We start from the raw sequence: 19,281 nt of genomic DNA, 5'->3' as shown, positions 1-19,281 counted from the left end.
TGTTGCAGAGGCCACGCTGATTGGTCAATTATGTTAGTCAATCACAAAACAGTAAACCTTATGGTAGCCACCGCGCTTTGGTTTTGATGCATTCAGGTGATAAAGGGAAAAATGTATATCACAACTTCCTACAGTTTTCCCTTTTGCTGTAGTTCTGCATCAAATATATGAAACCGAAACAACATATTGTCCATGTAATTAAAGGTGAGGGATGAAAATATTATATTTTCAATTAAATGAATGATTTTTTTAAAAGTTAATTTGCAGTTTGCAAGTATTTATTTTACATGCAGGTAGCTCAGCTGTTTTGGAAACTTGAAAATAAAATGTATCACTCACAACGTTTTTGCGGTGGATCAGAAAACCAACCATCAAAACTAGACAGAATTTAAAGAACTTTCGATGCTTCTTTATTTTTACTTTATGTATCATTTTGGCTATATGGTATTTACCCCCATAGCCTGTGAACGCAGCAATACTTTCAAAAACACTGTGTCGTAAATGTGGGATTGACATGACTCTTCTGTTCATAATCCATCAAGCAGGAGCAAAAAGATGTGAACTCTATGCAGTCTATTGCGATTCGTTTAGCGTAATTACGCACTGGTTTAATAAATAATAAGTAATGGTATCCTTTGATACACGAGTCGGCATGCTGCTTTTTTCTATAGAATCGTTTGAGTTATGAGAGAGGTCCTTTGGATGCGTCCTCCTCAGCCACAAAATGGACATTTTTTAAAATCTAAATCTCAACCCATTATTTAATCTGGGGAATATGGTCACAGTGATAGTGCATACAAATACCCATTACAGTAACACATAAACATTTTTTTTCCTGCTGCATGTTCAAACTGAGCTTTGATAGACATTTTATAATATAGCTATTTACTCTCTTGAGACCTTCTGTTTGTCTGTTTGATGCATATACTGTTCATATTTCTTCCAGTGTAAATGAAAATAAAATATATAATATACGATTAAACAAATTAAAATATACAGAAGACTTCAAATGGAGACAATTTAAAATCACCACAAGTTAGCAGAAGTGCACAGATATGTCTTTGAAAATAACTTTGTGCAAATCACACACACAGTCACATCATACACAGACAGGATTTTCATCTTAATATTAGGTTTCTGTATTTGTGGCCTGTAACTCTGCACCACCCAGACAGCAGTTTTCTGAAGATTACTCAGCCTAGACTCCCCTTCTGGCCAATTAAACTGAACTATTTACAGAGAGGATATAGTTGATTTAACCATGGATTATATAGTGTGGGTTGCTCTGACATTAAGGACTTTAAATTCAAATATAGGTCTGCTCAAATGCAAACCTTTACTTACCTTACATGATAATATCATTTGCTCTCAGGTTATTCCTGAGCTTTAGACAGCCGTAGAATCAGTTGTCAGATTTTTTAAATTATTCATCAGAACAACTGTTTAAAATGACACCAAACAATGATTGTTTTTATTTGCACCAAGTTCTCCTCCTCCTTCTCTTCTTCTCCTAAGGCAGGGGAAATCAAATCCAAATCTCATTAGGAGGTTTGAAACATGTGGAGGTGAAACACAACCTGCTGGTAAACACAGCCATCTCCTGCTGAAGGAGACTGGCTGATATGTGTGAAGCATCCCAGGCAGAAGAACAGGAGCCAGCAACATGCAGATTTTAACCCAATTTCTTGTGAGAAATCCTGCAACAAGGCTGACTTCAATAATTATTCTTGGTGTGGAGTATTATTGATTTATAGACAGTGAAAGGAATAGTTATTTAAAATCTTATCAGAAGTGCTCAACACAGTCAGTCATGTTGACTCCCAAAATGATGTAAATTGCATCTTTTAATAGAAATAAAGTACAGTATTGCCTTCGATTTTCCACTAATGATCAGGGATAGTGTATAAGATGCAATGCTTGCAATAATGAAGTGTAATCACTCTTGCTTTGGCAGCAGCCCTTGAAGTTGCTCTATCTTTTGGTGCATCGATGATCTGTTAAGTTAGAAGATGGACTGCACAGGTCTCTTTTCTTTGATACCTCCACCCGTGTCAGTGTTTGTTAAGCAGTCAGATGAGGCAATTTGCCTTTCATCTTTCTTTTTTTCTCCCCCATTTCATTTTTAGCTGTCAGTACTTAATAAATGTTTTTGCAGCAATTTTTCAACCTTCACTGCAGATGACAGAGATGGTGTGCGGCTATTTACATTATCAACTTGTTTCATGAAGCCAGACGCTGCCTTCTCGTTTGTATTCTGAGCCTTGTGACAGGATCCTGATGTGGCATTTGGGGGGAATAGTGTCAGCCATCATAGGGTATGCTGCATATGAAGACTGATGCCATCACGGGATGTAATATGTGGTCATAATATGCAAGAATATATGTGGAAAAAACCTGTCAAGTTCAAGCACTGGGCCCTCTCATCCATAAAGTGATTGGTTGGTTAGAATAAGAGATCACTTTCATGAATCCACCCATTATTCCTGTCTGTGTGTAAGCTCTTCAGTGCAAGACCAAGGTAGGGGAAATGAGCTGTATAAATACTGGTACACTTCAAAAAGAAATTGGTGACCTGTGGCAAGTGTTACTCTATCACCCAAGGTTATTGCAACTCATACAATATGCATGTGAGGTGAGTGTTCAATTGGAGAAAATCAATATTCTAAAAGTGAAAGAAACACAGTAGATATGAAGGGTGTATATGTCTCTGAGTTTATTCATGGAGGAGTGTATGATGAAACCTGTGGGTAACTTCTCCGTCCACACACAGCCTTTGTAAAATTATGTTCATCCAGTACAACCAGATCAGGTACAAGATCGAGAATCTTCTGAGCTGCCTTGGATGGGGAGGAAAACATTGGCTTTCAATAATGGTCCTGTTCTGAAAATGCAGTGTCCTAGTTTCTTTTATCATTACAGCACATTCACAAGTTTCAAAATGGAAAAAGTCTCGACAACTGCACAAACAGTTTTTTTCTTTTTTTTCTCTTTTGTCCCAGGACTCAATGCATAGGATTATACAGTTAGAATACAGTATTTCAACATGTTTTACAAAGATTTATATGGTATAGGAAACAAGAAATAAAAATAACTGCACAGCAGTAAGAAAGGTAATTTGTCGAGTATAGATAGTCATTTATCGTACACACTGTCGAATAACTTTGAAACACAGGGCAAAAAATTAACACCATTGGAACAATTTTGCGCTATATTCAATCTACATAAGGATACCCTTTTGACTTCAGACTAATTTAGGAATGCCAGACATTTTTAATGGGAAACCCAAATCACATTGGCCACTGTTTTACATTTATTCATTTTGGCTTTTTGCCTTTAGCCACCAAAGTCCTACTAAGCACACGCCACAGACACCCAAAGGAAATGCACACATCAAAACTGCAACAGTAAAATAAATCATACTGAAATGTCTTCAGCCTATTGGCACGCAAATGGCTGCAGCAGGTCATCTAGCATTTTAGACAGCACACATAATATCACAAGTCCAAATACATTGCTGTGTCTATAGCACTATCATCATCATAATCACCTAGGTTACCAATAGAATAATTTAGAAACATATATGTATCATCCTATTCAATAAGGCACATTTTTGGTTAAAGAAAGGCTCTGAAAGAAGCTTCTTGCATCAACTCTGTCAGTGAGAAGAGTCAGCAGTAAACAACAACGGAGACAAGGATGGAGTCTGCAGTCTGCATGCAATTAAGATCAAAAGCCTCCCCTGCTGATTCCATTATACAGAGTGCCACTCTGCACTGCGCTGAGTGGGCAGTGCCAAGTGCTGTAGGTCGGGATGCCAGGGTGCCATGCTGAGACAGCAGGCAGATAGGCAGGCTTGAGGTCTGTGCAAACCTCTCTCTAGCCAAGGCAGGAATCGTTAACATTCTGGGGTCTCTGGAGCTTGTTATGCTCTGTCAACTTTACACATCCATGATCTGATACAGGGAGTACAATTAAATCATCTATCAACACCAAAACCTACAATTTAGAGATGAAATGTGGTGGTGTTTAATGGCCCAAGAAACATCAAACCCTCATTCCTACCCTGCCGACCCTTGGCTCTGACACTGACATATCAATATTCCAATTACTGTAACAATTATGTACACGATTGAACCCAAGCTTCCCAACATCATACAAAGGCTAAAACCACTGTAATTTGTTCAAAACAATTAAGTACCAACTGCATCTGTGGCAGATTATTAATATCAGCAATAGGCTATTTCATAGCTTTAGAGGCAGTATGCTCGATGATTATCTGAAATATTACAAAGGTAATACTAAAAAATGGCACTAAAAATCATAACACTAACAATGCAGTAATGAATTTGGAAACGTTTCTAACATATTGCTGAAATGCTACTGTATGTGAATACATTTTGTAAGCTAATGTGACTGTTGATTGTGGCTCATGGTATTCTGACATTATTGCAGGGCTAATATGAGTGACATAGCTCCATGACAGAATATAGTTGCTTCTTGCTGAGAGTTAAAAAAGAAAAACTTTTACAGCAAAGAAAAAATATCTGATAACAGTCTTAAACTGAAATGTCTTAAAAAACATCTTAAATGTCCTTCTGTGCTTTAATTCAAGTGGAATGTATCATGGCACTGTACAATAAAGGGAGACAGACTGTGCTATTATTGATTTCCACAAGCACAAATGGCAACCCAGCTTGAAGCAAATCTGAGTCAAAAGTAAAAGAAAATTGAACTCAAATATTCATGAAAGGACTGGTGAGCTGTCATTCATATGAGCCTGTACATTGATAGATTAACCAGTGTCCTTGTGAGGACCCTTTGGTCGCTGTCAAAAAGCTCAGTTAGAGCGCAGGCTCCAGTGTGTCACTGGGTATGGGGGATTAAAATGACAGAAAGCAGGCGTCCCTTCGCCCTCACGCCTGACATTAGGCATCCTGTGTGTGCACACACATTCCCACGCATTCAATCACACACTCACAAACTACACAAGCGAACACACACTCTAGTTTAGCAACACACACTCTTGTTCACATATTGTACTTCACACGGACATCTACGCACACACAGGCTAATAAAAACACTATCCGCACCACAAGGTGATCCATTTAAAAAGATAATTTTGTTTCCTTATAAAGCTTTCCGCATAAAGACTGCACGATAAAAAAAATATATAATACAATTCTTAAAACGTTTTCTACACAGAAACAAATTGAACATCTCATTGATTATCTCCTGTGCCAGTACTCCACAGAGGGGCTTAATTCTCAAAGAGAGGTCTCCTGCACAGCTTTGTGGGAGCAATATTCAGTGAAGTATAAGTGAGCATGCAGACCTTTAAGGTTTGGCAAGTGAGCTTTAAGGCGTACCTATGACAGTGTAACCCATCATTTTCTTCCCCCTTTTGCTCTCTATCTGCATCTCATTAGTCCCTGTACAGAAAATTGTCCCAGGGCCAAGTTGCACAATGCACACACCCAAATGAGTCCCCTCTCACCTTTTCCTATTTCCATATTTTATCCTCTAAAAAGAAGAAATAAGCCCCTGTAGTCACTGGCGGTATCCTATCATTCCCCCCACCAACCCTTCCCGCCATTCAGTGGGTTAGAGATCAGTCACTTTGTTTTCCAGGGCGGCTGCTATCTGTTGGAGCCGCATGGTCAGCTGTTTATTTTGTGCAGCTGGGTCCTCTTCTAGGGATGCGACAATCTGAAAGGGGCATGACAGGTGAGAGACAGAAATGGAGGGGGACGAGGAAGAGGTCAAAAATAATAGGGAAGAGAAGGAAAGAGGAAGAAGAGGGAAAAGGGGTAATGTCGGAAGAAGCAAAGAAAGGAGAAACAGGGAAGTGGACAGAGAGAACAAAGAGAAGAAAAAGGGTGGAGAGTGGGATAAGGAGGATGGTGTTATTTGACATCAACAGTCACGTCATATACACTGTTATTGTTTTTGAGCCCCACTTACGGAGACTGACAGCCCCATTTGTTTATCCAACTTGTTCATTAGGTTTTGTTTATCCCCTTTTCATGACCTCGAGTGGCAATGCACAATGGACGCTTAAAAATCAATTCCCAGAGCAATTTTCCAATTCACATCCCACAGAAATGCTTTCAATTAAAATTTCATACAATCACTTTTCTGGCATATCAAGAGTGAAGTGAAAAAAAGGAAAAGCAATAATATAGTGGGCAGTAGTGCATTGAGTGGAATAGCCTCATTTGGGTGTGATAGGAAAAAGAAGGTGCTCTTACCCCATCATAGTATTTGCTGGCATACTGGTAAAGCTGATGGAGAGACACTTGTGTGTTCAGTTTGTCTGTGTGAGACTGGAAGACACAAAGGACAATTTACAGATTACAGAGGAAATATAACTAAACCACAAAAAGAGTTGAATGAGCAAACTTCTTTTGTTACCAGGTTTGAAAAATAACTTTTAACTTTTTAATTAAATTGACATAAAAACAAACTAACCTTTGCAAAGAGACGTTCTATTATTATTTAACATCAGACATTAATGGCACAGAAAATGACAGCTGTGCTTCTTACCCGTGACACCTCTGCCAGGTGGGTGTTCATGTCCTGGTCACTGACGGATACCATCTGCCTGATGCCCTTGTAGTAACTACACACACACACACACACACACACACACACACACACACACACACACACACACACACACACACACACACACACACACACACACACACACACACACACACACACACACACACACACACACACAATTTAGAGGCATAAAAACAACTTCTCAAAAGTGAATTGTAAAGTTCTGACAGGACTTACTCATCCACCATCTTCTTATAGGTGGAGATCTCCTTTGCATAGAGTAGTTTGTTACTTGGAGAGTCCTAGAAACAAAAAGTGGACACAACAGTGAAAACAATAGCACTTTAGACAGATTAAATGCTGACATTCCTCTTCTCACTCCTCTTTACTTCTAATGTAAACCACTTTGTTCTCCTCATGTTCATCTATTTTCCCATCTTTCCTCTTGCTCTTTAACCTTATTCCCCTCCTCCTCCTCCTTCTCCTCTCTGTTTCCACTTACCCGGCTGAGTTTGTGCTCGCTCTTAGTGCAGGCATCCATGAAAGTCTGGGCGATGACAGAGAGCGAGGCATCCACCACTTCAGACACATGGACGTCGAAGATGAAGTGGGGATTCTTGAGGATGTTCACCCAGAAGCGCAGAGGCAGACTGCACGGGGGGAAAAGGGCAGGAAAGCAGTCTATCATCACGGTTGTTATCATTATTATTGCCTCAGAATGGGGGAAAATCTCATCAACCGCATTACATCGATGAATTTGTTTGAGTCAGTAAGGCATCTCATGTGTGAGAGCACTTGCCTGAGGTGCAATTGAGTCCAGTACAATATAATAACAGGGATGGAGAGAAGCCTTTCTTGTAGGTAGCAGTTTATTCAGAACAATACCCTCAACTGTCAGTTTATACTACTATTTCATATGATACTGACCTCTGAGAATTATTACTATTCAAAGAAAATGAAAAGACAAAATTCTTTTTTCCTTTTCAAAGACAAGAATAATAAAAAGGGATCTGCACTGAGGAACAGTCAAGGATGCTTGTTTTGCCTAACGAATAGTGATTAGAAGTTCTAAAAGCAACAAAACTTTGACCTTTCAAGTCTCGTGCAGCCTAATAACTTAAAACACTGACTACATAATGTAATGCTCAAGTATGCTTGCTGATTTCCCTCTTGAACATGAGAACACAAGCTCCATTCACTTCTTTCCAAACTCATGTCAGTTTGTGAATCTCCCAAAACGCCCCAAAATACAGTGGTTTCCAAAAAAAGTCTCCTCCCTGATCGGAGCACATACCCCGCCATCTGAGACATGAAATGCACACCGTGTAAAATTCATACTGGTTTGGTAATATCTCCGGGGAAGGCTGCAGTGAGAATACAATAGACGCATAAAAATAGCAGTGTTGCTATAATCACAGAATTAAATTAGCTTGGGACATAATTACCATGTTTGTTTGTTGTTATGCCTCATACACACATTCATATTTAATACATGGCCCTCAGTTGATTTGATAAACAGAACGGGTGGATGCAGAATGTGGTGTGGAGTGTAGTAAGTAATTAAATCGCTCATCTCCTGTCCTTGTGTGGGTGCTCTCTTGCCAGCCTTACGTCAATCACTGGCATCTACATGCAACACGTCGTCTTGTATGCTCGAGCCTTAGCCGACGTGACACTAATTTATGCACTTAAATGTCACATGGGAGCAGGAGGACTCCAAATGCAAACTAAGTGAGCTGAAATTGTGCATTTGTATTCAGGTCTTTCTTGGATAAACAAGTTTTATTTCTTGGAGAGTTACTGTATCTCAGGTGGTGCGATCTGCATGTTGGTCAGACTCAAGCTGTGTATTAGTGTATCTTCATGAGCGTGTTAGTGGGGATTTTCTCAATTACAGTTCACACAAACTTCAAGAGTGACTATCAGTGTAGGTTGGCATGCAGTACTTTTTTACCTATTAGTCTTCCAAATATGGATGGTCTCCTCATCCACATTGTTGTGTTTCAGCGCCTGCTCATCCAGGAAGTCAAAGAAATATTTGACAGCCGGTGGCACCACTGCCCCAGAGCACAGCACGCTGCGGAAGAAGTCATCCACAAACTGCTGCAGTGTTCCCTGAAAGGGGCCACAAATAATGTTAGACAGGGCAGAGACACAGAGCAGCACCGAAATCAATCAGGACAAAGCTATTTGCACGCAATGCAAAGGTAGATATTCTTCAAAAGAGTGCATTTTCTGATATTAAAGTAGGCTTTTCAACTGAAAACCTTCACCTGAAAAGCAAAAATGCTAGTTGCAAGAGTCAGAAAATTGGGTAACTACTTAAAGATCCCCTCAAGTTATGTTTAAGGACATAAAATAATCTCTTTTGGAAAATAACTAATGTGGTTTATCCACAAAAATAATGTTCATTTGCCTTTTTTTAAATCTTTAAAATTACATCTATTGCATCTCTCTCATTGAAAAATCAATGAATACTACAAATATTCCACTGGAAGCAACATCAAGCTTGTGTAAGTTGCATACTGGACAACCATTGGTCCAAACTAGTTGCAATGTCACAAATCACGCTTGTATGAGAATATGCCGTGAACTCAGATATCTGGTGAGTATGAAGAAATGTTCACCCTTCACCAGATGTAAAAAAAGCCTTATGGTATCAAACTCTGCATATAACATCATTAAGCACAGTGACACTTAAACATTCAGGTGAAGTAACAAGAGGCAAGACACATTTTAAAATGGAGGACGACTTCAATAAATATTGCAGTTGCATTAATGATTCTCTCTTTGTACCTTGACAGAAAGGAGTCGTGTCAGATAGATCTCTGTAATGGCTTTGGTCATCGACTTGTCCTTTATGCTGCCCCGTTTAGACTTGATCTCATCCAGTTCGTCTGCTGGCCTCACCAAGTGAAACACCTTGTCATCATCCAACAGAGCATTCCCTGGTGGAGAAAAACAAGACTTTAAACTTTCCTTGAACAGTTTTACTCCTAATTTATTCATCCACACTCTTACAGAACATATTCAGACAGTAAAAAGGGGAGGGTGTTTGTCAACTGAATTTGAATGCAGAGAGAATATTCAACTAGAAACAATCCTCTGTTCTGAACTGAACATAAAAGCCTGAAGATAAAAGTGCATATTATTTCAAAATAATCTCAGTGTGCTTTACATAAAACAACATTTATTAGCATGTTAAATGAGAGTGGAGGTGTTGACAAAAGCCCTGGGGAAAAGTAACAAAGACAAACATTATATTCTCAAGTATACGTCTGATATATGTTCATTGTGGTTCAACATGTGAGTTTAAAGAGACACTCACGCTCCTCATGGTTTTCCTGGTTCTGGTCATAGTTGTGCGGAGGGTGAGGCGCTCTGGACAAGACTAATGTGGCATTATCTCGCACCTGAAAAGCACAAAACATGCTTCTGTTGAACCAAAAACACACACAACAACAGCACACCCTTTCCTCACACACCTTGAATTTAATTGGTACTGTGACTGAGGTCAGCAGTCTCTTTTAGTGCACCAGAACTAATTCATAATCAATTCAATTGAGTGGACAGCAACAGTAGGTCTTTATTGGAGTATTTACCGGCCATTTTCTTAAGCGTCAACCCATTATTGACCCCACAAATACTGTGATTAGCACTACTCTGACACAGCCAATTAATCTATGGCAACAAGATGGACCGGTAAGAGCAACTGTGACACATCAGCAGGTAGGATGAAAGGAAGTGGAGCACATTAGAAAGAGGGGGATTTAAATGGGAGAAAAGCAGGACAAAAAGGGGATATTTGTGAGTGACCTTTATCATCCGAGGATCAATAAGGTACCAAGAAGATTGAGTAGCATTATGTTGCCATTGAGAGTTGACAAGATTGCAAGTGCCTGGTGGAGAGAAGTTAAAATTTTAGGCATGGCTGCTGAGCTGATGAAGACAAACCGTGATTGAAACCATTTAGATCCTTCTTTAGTACCTTCTTGAATATTGATTTGTGAAAACTAACAGGTTGTTCTTTGTATGAACATATTTTTGTTTGTTCCATAACTCACACAGGATGCATGTGCAATATGCATAAAAAGGTATATTCTAGGTATATTAGAAAATATAATATCTGACTAAAATCTTTTTCACAATATAGAAGCCACTTCCATTCATTCATTTTCATTCATTTTCCAAACCACTTATCCCACATAGGGTTGCAGGGGGGCTGGAGCCAATCCAAGCTGTCATTGGGTGAGAGGCAGGGTACGCCTGGACAGGTCGTCAGTCCATCACAGGGCTAACATATGGAGACCAAAACCATTCACACTCACATTCACACCTATGGGCAATTTAGATTCTCCAATTACGGTAGTCTAACCTGCATGTTTTTGGTCTGTGGGAAGAAGCCGGAGTACCCAGAGAGAACCCACACAGGCACGAGGAGAACATGCAAACTCCAAACAGAAGGTCACAGTTGTCTGATGCTGCAAATCCTTCCTAGTGTTTTAAATTACTTTTTCATCTATTCATTAATGTACTTTTAAGTTTTTGTCAAGCTCTTATGTCCAAGAGTTTTTCATTGAGAGATTGCGGGGTAAGACGGGTGAATAGACGATGTAGTAATATTTTTGTTGAAAATTATAATACAAGTTTGTATGGAAAAAAAGATATAATCAGCAAGCAGCACATTAAATGTTCTGGTTATTCAAGCCGGCACACAGAGAGCAGTCCATTCCTAAAAGGTGAGGAGTTTTGTTAAAAGGCCGTTTAATGGACTGCACATAAAGATGCTCAAAGATGTTTCAAAGGACCACTTCAAAAAATGTTCACTATTGTTTCTGTTGTACATGTTCTATTATACATAGACTTGTATTATCAATTATGTATGTATACTGTTATTGATTTATACATTAAATTATTATGTTCTGTATGGACTTACAATGCACATTATTAAACTGCACAACATTTTTGGACTTTTAATCACAGTTTCAGTTACACTAAAGATAGTTTCATTTTCCACTTTTTGGGGTTTAATTTCAGTTTTAAGGATCTGAGTGTGGGGTTGATGCCTTCCTACCATCTACAGTTAGTGCATTTTTAAAATGTATTTTTGCATATTTTATGTCTTTGGTGGGCAGTTAAGAGCTGACAGGAATCAAGGGAAGAGTTTGACATGGGTTGACATGAAACCTGATGGACTCAAAGCAGAGACATTGGGATTGCACAGTCAGCATGCTTTAGTTCACCCACGCTCTCCAAATATAGTGCCAGATTACTGGCATGTATTTTGCCAGATTTTGGCATGTTGTTGTCACCAACATGTATCTTCTCCTTGTGGTGAATAGTAAGGAAACAAACATTTAACAGTTTTGAGGTGATAAGCCTACAAGACAGTAAAAATCACATGTGCACTGGTGAAATTGAGTCTGAAAATGCACAACAGACATGGATTTCATACAGTACACACCATTAAGACACAAGATGTACAGCTCAGCCTGTGACTGAAATGGTGTGAAAATAGGCAACCCCATTCATATCCACACGCCCACACACTGCCTCTTCACATTCCCTGCTTTTTCAGACATGATTTTTTTTTCTTTGTTGTAATTATAAAGTATCAAGATATTTAGTTTTGTCAGTACTCACATTGTAGTGTGCCAGAGTGTTGATGCGTTTCCACCTCCCCTCTTTCTGGGAGGTCAAGTCCAGATCTGACAAAATCTGCCCTGTTGAGCCCGGGCGCCACTCTGTGGTGAAGGCAAGCACAGAAATTTAAATAATCTCTTATAGTACCGTGGTGAGAAGACGTGTACTGCAGTGTTAAGCAAATTATAACCGTACGCTTGTGGGGGTTTGTTTTTTTGTGGTTGTCCTTTTTCAATGCATATTTCATCACGTGTTATTGTTATTCATTATTAACCTGTAATAATGGGGTCTTAAGTAAATCCAATTATTCATTCACCTGTCTCCCTGGCTTTTTCTTTGGATTTAGTGACACACTTGAGCTTATTTGGGTGAGGAAGTGGCAGATCAAGATTTTCTGAATATGTTTAATCTAATTCTAAACCGCGATTTGCACCTAAGCATTTTCAATTTAGAAAAATCAGACACTACTGCAAACCTGAGCTCAACACCATCTGCTACATATGATTCATTTACAAGTAACACCAAATATAAGGGGGTTATCTTTCTGATTCACCATGAAAGAAGACGGATCTCTGCTTATCTAAAATGTATAAAGGAATGAGATCTACAGTATGCGTGGGAATAAAAAATGGCTTTGATGTTTGAGAATGTCTATAGAGCTTTAGCCTTTCAAGTGAGTCCCCAAGGTTTCTGACTATAGTTACAAGCAAAACTTTGTTTAGGGATGAAGGCTTTCTTCATGCTGCTGACAATGAATAACTTCTCGACCTTTTTTTACATTCTGCACACAAAGGCAAGAAGAAAATGATCTGTTAAATGAACTGAAAATTAAATAATCAATTAAATATTTAATAAATGCATTCTGGTTCAATTAAAAATGCATTTCAGTCAGGACTGAAATAACTTTTCCATTTTGACATCCTCACCATTCTCTGTAACATTTACATTATTCATCATTATTAGATGTTTTCTGCTTCATCTCATCCTCTACTGAGGTGGGCCTCATTTACTCACCCAGCGTGACACTGTCGACCTTGGGCCGCAGGGAGTACGGCAGGTTCCTATACACCTGCTCTATGATCTTCTCTTTCACCTGTGAGATGGTGTCACAGTTCAACACCTTGACGGGCGTCACATCTGGGCCCTCGCCATGCACCAGCACTTGCAGGGTCTGACAAACACAGACACACACAGAAACACATATTAAGGACACGTGGGGTAAGCTTGTGCAGTACAAATGACAAATATGCAGAAATATTCAAACATGGTCAGAGCACCCAGCCACCCACCCACAAACCCACACACCAAGTCCCCTCTGTCGGGATGTTGTCGTCATGGCAACCGGGCTCTGTAAGCACACATATACTCTGCGATGACACCTGACAGGACTCCTGTCACCTTGGCCAGCTAATGACCAGGGCACAGCAGGAGCAAACTCTGACCCACCTCACCTCCCACACTCAGTCACTCTGTCAGAAATAACGAACTGACCACTCAACAGATTCAAGCAGGAGGCAGGCAATCCAATTGCAATAGCAGCCTCATAAGCAGCTGTGCACTTGAAGAGAATGGGAAGAGCATGCTGTGAATTGAAGCGAATAGGACACACTCTGTCTGCCTGTGAAATCTAGCTTATCGCATTTTTTCTCCCACTATAATTCAATCACAGAAGGCGATCCATCATGGTGTGAGACATGTAATTCAGGCTAATTTGATAATTGTCCTCGACAACGACATTACTCATGGGTCTTTTTATTTGTGCTGACTTTAACAGAAAACAGCTGTGTTCACATTAACTTCCATTATTGAAACACGATACCAAGTGAAACGCAAGGGCCGATAATCATGTAGTGCCCAAATGGATACAGGGCAGGTGCAGGCTGGAAGGACAACAAGGGGCTGTGGAGGTGACTTGTACTCTATACTTGTACCGACTTGTAGTACTTTCACCTAAGCCATGCTTTTCACTGCTATATTGGAATGTGTTGCCTGTGTCGTTTTCGAGCTGAGAACATTGACACTGAAAATGGATGTCACACAAAAGCAGGCAGTCGCCTGGGGGTTTTTTGGTGGTTACCATGGCAACTGCACTGTGAGTGTGTGTGTGTGTTTGTGTGTTGTTAACCAGGCACAAAACACTGTGCAATCTCAGAGCAGTGTGTGCAGGTTTTCTGCCTGGAGTGTGTGTGTGTGCTTTCATGTCTATCCATCTCACCAGGACAGAGTACTCTACGTCGTCGCCTAACAGGCCTGTGTCGTTGAGGGTGTATTTGGCTTTCTTCACTCTGGCGTCCACGGGCCCTTTCTCGATCTGGTGCTTGATAGCTCGGAACAGTTTGTACAAGGGTTCGCCTGCAGAGTCCTGGTACACACACACACACACACACACACACACACACACACACACACACACACACACACACACACACACACACACACACACACACACACACACACACACACACACACACACACACACACACACACACACACACACACACACACACACACACACACACACACACACACACACACACACACACACACAAAGCCATTTAGAATTCGTCACAGATGTTGTCAAGAAGCTAATTGTTGTGATTAGCAGTTTAGAAGACAGATAAATGCACAGTATCAATACAGTACCAAGAACTAATGAAATAAATGAAAAAATCCATAAACTGAGCCTGTAGTTTTCTTTGAACACATTTTCTGTATTAGTGCAAAAATACATTAAGTATGAAAGACAAATTACTGCTTTAGTCAATTAGTGGATTTCAAGATAATATGAGACTGTGTTAGAGTTCTGAAAGTTATACTTAATAAGTCAATACCTTCAGAAACTGGTATAGGCAGATAGACATCCAGTTGCATAGCATCCTCTCCACAACCGTTTCTGACCTGGATAACACATTAGATGAGCAGCTTTTAACTTAACTTTCAAAACAACTTTTAATATGTTTGGTGAGGGAATACTGTATGTTAAGAAATAGAGAAAACATAATAATTTATGATAATGTTCAAGAAAAACAAGTACAAAATCTAAATGTGAATATGATCCTACTTACATAATGTAGAAACAATAGAAACAACAGTGAAAATAGTGCTAAAGATTCAATTCAATAAAAATATGAATAATATAAATAATGTATAGTGTGTGTAAAATGCTCTGTGTATGTGTAGGTCCTGCCTTAATATGAGTATGTGTATGTAGTTATTTGTATGTTTGTGTGTTTTTCTTAGGCTATTTTTGTTGAATCCCCTTAAAAATTGAAGCAGAACTTTCTTGAAGTTACAGAAAATTCATTTGCAATCACATTTCTTCAATATTAGGGAAGGTTGTAACAGCAAAATACACACACAACGTGGCATAAGCTATACACTCACCAAGCACTTGAACAACATCACTGGAACACTTGTGCAATCTAATGCAATCCAATGCAAACAGCTTTGCCATAAATTTAATTTTTATGAAGCTTATACATTTTCAGTGTTTGATGACCATTACCAGAGAGGTGATATTCTACTTGTACCGGGTGGTGGTGGCGTACTGCCAGTGGATTACATAAAAAAGTGTTCCTAATATTTGATCCACACCCCATTAACATTCATGAGGGGTGCAAAATATTAGGACAATACCTTTCTGACAATGTCAACAAAAACTGAAGATTCATAGCCTTCGTAAAAGTAGAATTTATGGCAGAGCTGTTGTACTGGATTGCATTAGATTGCACAGGTGTTCCTAATTAAGTGCTTAGTGAGTGCATGTTTTATTGAGATGAGCCCCTAATGAACAAAGCTCTATATACTTGTCTTGTCATTTTTTGGGTTGTTGAGTTGATTTGTGTATTGATACTCTGCGAGTGCTCAGCACAAATACTAAAAAAAAAAGAATTTGTTAGTAGTTGGATTGGATGTGGTGAAGCTGGTCTGCTGTACATTTAAGACAGTGTTTCTATAAAATGTCAACAAGGGAAATCTCTGCACAGCTTGTCAGTGTCAGGAAATTTTAATTCAAACTCGTGTCAGTGGTCACTTGACGGATCACCCGCCCTAATGTCAGATATCCACTGGTGGCGCCCATTGTTAGCTGTTAGCCTGCCTAATTAAATGTCTTGTATATAAGGGCGCCTGTGTTGGCAAAATGGCCTAATCAGCATAATGAGCCTCTCCATTGGGGGATAATTAAGATGTGTACTTGCATAACAGCCAGTCACAGCGTGCCTAGGCACAGCAGACAGTTCAGATCACATAACCCCCCCCCCCAGCAGTGATGAGTGACTGTACTGTCAGACATGTGGGTCCTGCTGAGGGAGGGGAGGCGGCTGTCGGTACGTGATATGACCTTGACATGATCATTACAGGGAGAAAAAGGGTAAAGAACAAAGAACACTAAAGTTAGAATTTTTTTTCTGAAGGCTATTTACTTCAATCAAATTAGTCAGCTGAATGTTTACAGACACCGGTACTACAAAGACATTATGAGATACCACCAAGGGAGAAAACACTGAGCAATTAATATTAGGCAGTATCAGAGAAAAACATCCAGAGGATTTGGCAAGTTCCTAAAATAACAAATTAATTGAACAATAAACAATTTTGAGCTCTAATTTCATTTCAGTCACACATATTTTTTAATACGTGTCATATTTTGTAATGATGCACAGATAATTTTTGTAAGATGACAGTTTAGTTCTGCTCTCGAAAAGGATAATTATTAAGATAAAAAATTGGTCTAAGTAGTGTAGGTGATTTAGAGCTCAATTGATGAGCATTGTTCTGATCAAGGTTGAAAGCAGGGGTTTATTTATACTGTAAAAAACATCCAACAGTAGCATAAATTACAAATTGTCCTACATTTGCTCAATGACAAGCCTAAAGCTTCCATTTCAGTATGGATGCGTAAAACGTGGCTTGCAGGTTTGACTGCAGCCAAGAAGATTATAGTTCAGCACTAAAAATCTCTACATGATTTACTACCAAAAAAGTGGTTATGAGGTCTACTGGATATTTTATATCTGGAGCTGCCTTCCTCAACCAAGGACTACACAAATATGGACAGATTCAATCAAAACTGTGAGAGAACTTTTACTTCAATGATTGGAACCCTAGGATTCCTGATTTGCACTTTTACACTTTGAATAGTATATTATACAGTCTCCCTGAGCAAGGTGGTGGGGAAAGGTGGGTTGGGGAAAGTGGAAGGAGGGAAGATAAAGGGGATAAGGAAATCGTATATTAACAAAGTAAAAATAAAAACAGTGTGATAAAAAAAGGGAAAAATCACCCTGACAGAGGACTAAACTGAACCAACTTGCAGGAAGCAAGTTGTACAAAGGAAGTTTGACGCATGTATTCAGAGCAACCGTAAACTTTTTTTCATCTTAGCTTTTGGCAATAATACGATGAGGTAGTAGAAAATGAAGAGGAACAGCAAAAGAAGATTCATCAAACACTTTGTGCTTGGACTCAGAGGGAAAAAAACAGAAGGAGAAGCAGAAGGAGGAGGACTGGAATAGATCAAGCAGCAGTCTGTTCTTCATAGTGGACTACAGTAGTCAGTGCAAAATTCAACAGAAAACATGGCAACAGAATGAAACAGTCCACTACATCTTGAACTGAATCCCAGTTCTCCTAAACTGGTTGATAATACTGCTGCCAGGGTTTAGATATGGAGTGATTCTGGTTATAGAGTTGAGAAAGAAAAGACATTTCACAGTCTCAGAGCAAAAATTGTTAGACAAGACTTATAATCTACAGCCACGCTAGCTCTCTGTGAGGTTGTACTGTACCATGGCACAACAGTGCTCTGAGCTGAATGCTAATGTCAGCATAATAATGCTCACAATGGCAATGTTAACATGCTGATGATTTGCAGGTGTCACTGTCTTAATTAACACTAAACAAAATGTACAAGGCTCTGGGAATGTCATTATTTCTCAGATATTTGATCAGGCACAGGTGTATAAAAAAAAAAAAGTAAGTATGGCTCTATTCCATTAATTGTTCCAGTAAACCATGACAGTGGGTGAGCATGCATAATGCCAGAGTCCCGGAGCTGGCTCACCTAAATACAATGCAGCCATGATTAATTAATGGTATGAATTCCACTTGTACTTTACCTGCTTTGACAAGTCAAACTGTCTAAGGGTCTATATATCCTGAAGGGGGCACAAATGCCTCTGCCTAATTTTAATGGTATTTCAACCAATGATTGTTTAATTCAAAACCACAAATGTCAACCTGCTGGCAGCACAAGTGGAAAAGTTGGAGGATGTGTATGTTGTGACAAAACATCTTGATTTATTTAACTGGATAAACTCCAAATTCAGTGAGCTTCATCCTATGGAGACCCTGTATAAAAATTCATGGCATCCATCAAATAGTTGTGATATTTCAGTCTGGATCGACTAACTGACTAGACTGCTGGAGTGGCTCTAAAATGCCTCCAAGTTGCCGAAATATCTTTGCAGGACTCAATTTATTGATGTTAAACCTGATACTTAAGACATTTTGGCATTGTCATTGCATCAGTATTTACAGAACAGCACCACTGGGTTGCTTCTCACTCACCTGCGCAGCATGAGTTTGGGGTTCTTGCTGTTGACGTATTCCTCCATCAGCTCCAGCAACAGTGTTCTCATGATATCAGTGTAGTATTCCAGTTTCCCGTGCAGAGCCACTGTCAGCAGGGAGGCAAAATACACCTTGGCCCTGGCATTGAAGTCATGACTGCGCTCCAGGGTACGGATAAACTGCAAATACATTACCACACACACAGAAAAGCTATATTAATCATCCTGATGATACCCACACACACACAAACACAGAGCCACACACAAGCTAATCAAACATAATATGCATTTAAATAATCAAAAGACTAATGCTGGTGAAAACAATAATTATCAAGGTAAATTTAGTTCTGCCCTGTAAAATATTGTGGCTTAGAAAAGATACCAATTAGCGGTAGAGGAATCACCCACACATATGTGGTTAACACCTCAGAGGCTGTTTCTGTGCCAGCAGAATTGGATTATTAGGAATCTTCACAAGTCATCCTCTGCTATATCTTCTGTT

The 19,281-nt window shown here is 39.4% G+C and overlaps 1 protein-coding gene across 2 annotated transcripts in view; it reads right to left on the bottom strand.

Annotated features, from left to right (window-relative positions):
* Positions 1–4,755: 4,755 nt before the first annotated feature.
* plxnb2b (plexin b2b) overlaps positions 4,756–19,281 on the bottom strand; it is a 41,936-nt gene continuing 27,410 nt past the window's right edge. For both annotated transcript variants that reach the window (XM_062421658.1, XM_062421659.1), the window contains exons 23-35: positions 18,778–18,959; positions 15,039–15,105; positions 14,423–14,569; positions 13,222–13,378; positions 12,208–12,308; positions 9,893–9,977; positions 9,361–9,512; positions 8,519–8,679; positions 7,067–7,214; positions 6,802–6,866; positions 6,544–6,619; positions 6,249–6,323; positions 4,756–5,706 (exon numbers count right to left, since the gene is read on the bottom strand). In XM_062421658.1, coding sequence (XP_062277642.1) covers positions 5,602–5,706; positions 6,249–6,323; positions 6,544–6,619; positions 6,802–6,866; positions 7,067–7,214; positions 8,519–8,679; positions 9,361–9,512; positions 9,893–9,977; positions 12,208–12,308; positions 13,222–13,378; positions 14,423–14,569; positions 15,039–15,105; positions 18,778–18,959 — 1,521 coding nt within the window. In that variant the 3' untranslated portion in view covers positions 4,756–5,601. The remainder of the gene's footprint in view (positions 5,707–6,248; positions 6,324–6,543; positions 6,620–6,801; positions 6,867–7,066; positions 7,215–8,518; positions 8,680–9,360; positions 9,513–9,892; positions 9,978–12,207; positions 12,309–13,221; positions 13,379–14,422; positions 14,570–15,038; positions 15,106–18,777; positions 18,960–19,281) is intronic.

The sequence above is a fragment of the Scomber scombrus genome, chromosome 6, assembly GCF_963691925.1.
Source record: "Scomber scombrus chromosome 6, fScoSco1.1, whole genome shotgun sequence".
Lineage (NCBI taxonomy): Eukaryota > Metazoa > Chordata > Actinopteri > Scombriformes > Scombridae > Scomber > Scomber scombrus.
This window is presented reverse-complemented; position numbering and strand designations above follow the sequence as displayed.